This window comes from Dermacentor albipictus, chromosome 3, assembly GCF_038994185.2.
Source record: "Dermacentor albipictus isolate Rhodes 1998 colony chromosome 3, USDA_Dalb.pri_finalv2, whole genome shotgun sequence".
NCBI classification, from domain to species: Eukaryota; Metazoa; Arthropoda; class Arachnida; order Ixodida; family Ixodidae; genus Dermacentor; species Dermacentor albipictus.
The window spans coordinates 145096126-145102125 of NC_091823.1; the positions used below are offsets into that span (position 1 = coordinate 145096126).

Genomic DNA, 6000 nt, shown 5'->3' on the forward strand with positions numbered 1-6000 from the left:
ACTAAACTTTAGAAAACATGTCGTACCAGCAACGTCTTAACTACACGCATGCAGTGTTCATAAACTTACCGAGAAAAACAAAAGAATTTACTAAATTTTGGCAGCATATTTCATCCGGTCTACATGAAAATACTGAAGTATTTGTCGTATCTCTTCTTGTTGCGTATGGTGGAGTAGATTAGGTTGTAGTTTGCTCGATTCCTTCCGCAGGAATGGTGTGCAGTTCGTGTGAGTGAAATGTTAAATGACTTCATACAAAAACTGTAGGAAAAGATGAACGCGGCAGCTTTGCTTCGTATTCGATAAGTAGGGCTTGAGGTAAAACGTATGGTATCCGATCGCGAGTCAGTCCAATTACACGTGTCAGAAATAGCGCGAATAGGTCGCGTTGGTGCTATTTCTATCTCTTAAAGCGAGAGCCTCAAGTGGCTAGTTGCAATGGCTTGAACCCGCAAAAAGCGGTTCTAGTTGAGTGCGTGAAAAATATCATCATCAGAAATGGCTAATACCCGCATAGGCAAGCATGGATGTAATAGCTGAACATGAACGATGGAAATAAATAAGCATCGAACGAACGAGCGGCGGAAAAAAAGAAATCCAATGAAAACAACTAAATTATCTTCAGGTATGCATTAGTTTTTCGCGTGTGACGTTGAGTAGGTCAACCTACAGTGCCAAATGTTTACTGCGAACTGCGGCTCATTATGGTTCAGATCCTACAAATTTACCCGTCAGATCCTACAAATTTAGCCATTAGCACGTAAGCAGCAGGCTTTCGTCGTCAGGTGTTTGTAGAATATTACATACTACAGAACTTCTTCACTCTACCTAGCATACAATCCGTCCTGAAAAATTAACCACTCATTAGGATAGCTCATAATGCTAATTTGAGAACAGCTGTGTACGTGGGATTTGGCGATATAGGGAGGAAAAGATTTTAAGAGAAACGTAGCAGACGTCAGGCGCCACGGCTTTTGTAAATGACTAAATGACTAATCGAAGGATCCAGTGTAATGGCTCTTGCTTCTTGGCTTCCATAAAATCCTAAAACATTCTATTGCTCATAAAATCCGATTGGAAAACAATCGAAAACCACGACAACCAATCCTAGCTATTTAAACAAGTTAAAGCGAGACCCGACACGAGCTGATCATACCACGATATGGTCGCTCTGGCTGATACCAGATGCTAGTACGAACCGAGCGGCCGGGCGGCTTTGCATGAAACCAGTTTTCCGCGCTCATGTGACTGAAGGGGCAGCGCTCATTGGTCTCCACCTCTGGAGTGTTGAAGGCTCGCGTTTTCTGCCTCTCCGCGTTCGCTCTTTCATCGCTCGCTCTTGTGTTCGTTCGGTCTATTGCGCCACCGACGCTCGCCGCAAGAGCGGGTCATTAGAAGCTGCCCCATAAAACGGACACGTATTTTAGCAGACGCAAACAGTCTTTGTCAATGCCAAATGTCTCACTTCCGAGGGTACGTTCCTGGACTTTTGCCTGAATACGCCTTGTGAGCGTGTTGAAGACGTAGTTGTATTTTTAATACGCAGACCAGCTAGTATTTTAACTTACCATCACTAATAGACATTTTTAATCTCCTGCGCTTGTTTCTTGTAGGATATGCATGGTGTATTAGATAATGCAAGGCTTCTGTTATGCTTGCATCTCGAACGAGGAAAGCTCTTAATTTTCTGTTTAGCATCACAGGCCACGAAGAGCACCACTGTTCAGTTTCTGCCAATCTAGAGCGATAATGGAGTGCTAAATACCAATGCAGCAACTTAGCGCTAAAATTCATCGAGTCGCCTTAACATTACCGAGCGATTTAAACTTATCAAACTCTCGATGGGTAAAAATCTGTTTTTGTCGTCCCATAAAAAGAGTCGGCATTTACAGTTAATTTTTTCATATTCTTGCAGGAATGCTACTGGGACCGGAGGAACCGAACAGCGAGAGTGCTGTGGTGTCAGTGGAAATGTTTCCAGCAGACGGGACTCCACACACAGGCAATCCAGCGATCATGCGGACGGCACAGCCCCCATGTTCACAGCACATCATCGATTGTCTGTCAAGAAGTCGAACAACAAATGCGAAACATGTGGTAAATTGTTTAGCAGGGCTAGTTACTTAACTGTACATTACCGCACGCATACAAGCGAGAGGCCCTACAAATGCGAAATATGTCATAAATCGTTCGCGCATTGCAGGAGTTTCCATAGGCATCAACACATTCACACAGGAGTGAAACCCCATATCTGCCATATATGTACTAAACCATTTAGAAGCAAAGACGACCTTAAGAATCATCTCAAATCACACAGTACCGACAGACCTTACACTTGCGACATATGTAATGCCTCCTTTAAGTGCAACACAACTTCCAGAAAACACCGCAAAAAATTTCACGAGGGTAAAATGCCGTATGAGTAAAATGCATTTAGTGCAACCAGGGTGGATTTGGGTTTGCAAAGAAAGAAAACGTCGACGCACATCTCTGCCAGAATAGCAGGTGCCGATTGTGCGGAGATTAGTTTAGAGATTCAGCTCAACTGATTGCACATGTCATGACGCATACGGGTGGGCAGTCATAAGTGTGACGAGTGCGCAAGTGCAGTTAATTGTCCACGTGTGTCGCATAGCAACGTGACCGGGAAGCCGTGCAGAAAAAAACTCACCGCTGACATTCTCCCGCAGGGGTAATGAATAAGCCAGTCGCATTCTGTGGAGAGACGGGCTCCTATTGACGTTTAAAACGGATGTGTGAAATGCGAGATATAAAGCATTCCACTTGATTTTTCGTAATTACGAGACAAAACGTCGTCTCCACCTGATTTTACGATGCTTGAATGTGGAAGTGTACTGCAGGTACTGGCTAGAGCTCATTGTTTCCAGAACTATGTCGTTCCCAAACATTACTTTAGCGAACTCATTTCTATACAAACCCTAATGGGCTGCATGTTCCTGTATTGTGTCAATACAAGGTTGAAATGTTCGCACAAGTTCTTTGACAGCTCGTTTAGTTTAGTGTAAGCGTTTTGACAGTGGACTAGTGAACAAGATTCTTGTAGCCATCCTTTTAATGTTTTTGCAGTGCGAATAGAAGGGAGCACCTCTCATTACGAACAATCTTTAAAATAGGCACTTTTTCTTGTCAAGTAAAGAAAAATATCTTCCAGTAATTGAGGTGCTTAGGCCTTGCTGCCTTCCAGGGACGCACGCGACAATATATAGACATAAGCATGCCAAAATTTATTTCCCTTACAAAGTGTTCAATGCACGTATTGTTTTGGTTCTATCCTTACCTCTCGTATTAATACATAAGGTTGTTATTGTTTATCATGCTGATGACAAGAGTGAGACTCAAATGATCTGGAGCTTCCCCAAATATGTTCTCCCAATAAGAATATTTTATTGAGGTGGAAGGTATGTCAGTTTTAAAGTGCAGTTTCTTATTCATTCGGAAGTCGTCTTTTTTGACTTGCATTCCACTCTAGTTACAGCTGTGGAATTTTTTTGCCTGTTGTGACAAACCTACCCTTGCGAGTAAGATGCAGTTTTTAGTTATATTATTGGCACGCCGCGTTTTATGTCTTCTTGCTGTGAGCGCGTTACGCCAGCTAACAAATCTTAATTCACTGCTCATTGTATGACGCTCCTGCATGCACCTGAGCATTCTCCAAGATTGTCGTCGATTCTATCTTTTTTTTCTCTATTGTTGGCCAACCTTTTGTTATGAAATTGCACGCGCAACGCGAATACGGTCGTGCATTCTGGAAGACACGCGAGCACCGACGAATCCGCTGGAATCTTCTACAAACCATATGTCAATAGCCGACGCTAATTAATCGAAAATCATTTGTTCGGCGATCGACTCATTTGCCTGGCACTACCTTTCTGCCCACACGTAACTTGCTGAGTGCTGGTTCGTCCAATAAAGTGTGTTTTGTGACTCACAGCTATTGTTACTGCGTCAATCCCCGTCGCTAAGACATGACATCTCGTAGAGGTGCTTCGTGGTGACCGAATAAACCCTACCAGCCATGAAAATAACACGAACCTTGTCATGAACGAGCGAGCTCGGCGCAGGCTACAACAGCCGGAGTATGGACATCGGCCTGAGTAGACTAGAAAGTTCATGGCCCAGGCAACTGCCATAGTGAGAGTGCCGGCGTCACCCGCAGCAACGTGTGCTGCAAAAGCCAAGGAAGGAAACCGATCATCCCCGGATTGCCGTTTGGACATCTGGAAATCTGGCCAGAAACCTGCGGGAGAACCGCTACGTTTAACAATCGAATCTGTGATGAGCTGTGGTTTCACAGTTTCGGAGTGGAGTTCTGCAAACATTCATGAGCGTCATGCCCAAGGAGCGGGCCGAAGTTGAATAGGAATGCCGAATGAGAACACCATGACCTTCAGGGCATAAATTGAGCCAAGCCGACCCGCGCAACTCCGACAGGAAAGCGTTCTTCCTCATCCGCGGTTTGAAGCATGTCGTTTACACTGATTGAAACCTAGACCAGCCAAGACCATTTCAAAATTCCTAACGGAAGCCACGGGCATCGGAAAGACGTTGGAAAAGCGAACTCAGCCACATATCACCTGGTGTTTTCGCCGTGGTGAAAAATTCACAGTATAGGCTCTGACGAACTCCGAAAGACAACCATAACAGTTTCACGCGAAGACCTACTTAGGATGTTCTCTTCGACGCAGCCTATGGTATGCTTAATTGCTGATGTTGTCTGAGAGGAGATCCAGCAGGCATTCCCAGTCCATGAATTGCCGCATCTGTAGCCTAGATTGATGGCTTACGTCACCGTCTTCAGCTGTCTGCGTCTCCCATCGCGCCCGCACCTGATGGGTCTTAGCTCGGCAGCCACTGAGAACCCGGACATCTCTGCTGCTTATCCTTACCAAGAGGTGATAGAATGTTTTGCCATCAACTGTATGCGTTCACAGCAAGATGAACGACCCCGTGAAATTGCCGACTGTTTGGCTGCAACTGAACGGAGACCCCACCGACTGTGCCGATCGCCGTCGCCGCGGCACTGCCTCTCACTGAAGCGCCTAGAGTGCAATGGGCTAATACATGACTGATATGCGAGTCCATATCCGGTAAACTAAACAAAGTAACCTAAGGAGGTGCGGTTGCTGTTCGTTGAAGTACCCAAGGCCCTCCGTGGCCAGCGCAAGTTCAGTCTCCAGGAGGAAAGAACGACATGCTGCAATTTCGATGAAGCTGCGAAAAAAGAAACCATGCGGCCTAAAGGATACCCGACGGCACTATGTGAAAGTGTAACAGTACGATACAGCCATGATCCGACACTGCGAAATACCTAAGTGCATGAACCACCAAAATCGACGCTGTTGTTGCGCAATCGCCACTTTAGTGGACACAGGACCCGACAACTCTGCTTTGAAAGAATACTTAACAACGCAGTCGATGACAGTCAAATGCATGGAAAGGACCCCAAATCCGGGAAGCTGGAGGTCATGTGACAAGGACGACTGGAATGAGCCCGTACGTCGAACACAAGATGTGTTAAGGCACCCTTTCGTTCCATAATCATCCTTGTTTCGCAGCCTCACAACTCGCCCACCTACGCATCAACCACCAGCCAAGGACGGTCAGACAACGCTTCGTCGTACACTAGGTCGGCGGCGATGTTTGAGTTTGCAGCCCTATAAGCCGAAGCATACTGAATTAAAAGCTACGTTGTTTTGAACTGTACACGAAAATGCAGTGACTGTGCGCATGCTATATCCCCATAGAGCCAGGCGGGACGCAATCACAGCGGCACCACTCATGCCCATCAGGAAACAGTGTTGTGCACATTAGGCGGTTTAAGCATAGCTAAGCAACTATAATTTCGTTGCTTTGCTAATCTTCTTTTGTACGTGTTCTCATTGTTTTCGCACGATACTTTTTAGGATGGGTGCATTTACACGTGTTTTTTACCTTCTTCCGGTGAATACGTTTCAGCGCGTAACAAGTGTTAAATTATCG

The 6000-nt window shown here is 45.5% G+C and overlaps 1 protein-coding gene across 3 annotated transcripts in view; it reads left to right on the plus strand.

Annotated features, from left to right (window-relative positions):
• The window catches only part of LOC135905310 (zinc finger protein 454-like), an 89908-nt gene extending 83908 nt beyond the window's left edge, over nucleotides 1-6000 (plus strand). For 2 of the 3 annotated variants that reach the window (XM_065436329.2, XM_065436328.2), the window contains one exon: nucleotides 1916-6000. In XM_065436329.2, coding sequence (XP_065292401.1) covers nucleotides 1916-2426 — 511 coding nt within the window. In that variant the 3' untranslated portion in view covers nucleotides 2427-6000. The remainder of the gene's footprint in view (nucleotides 1-1915) is intronic. The other variant, XM_065436331.2, reaches the window with a different exon arrangement.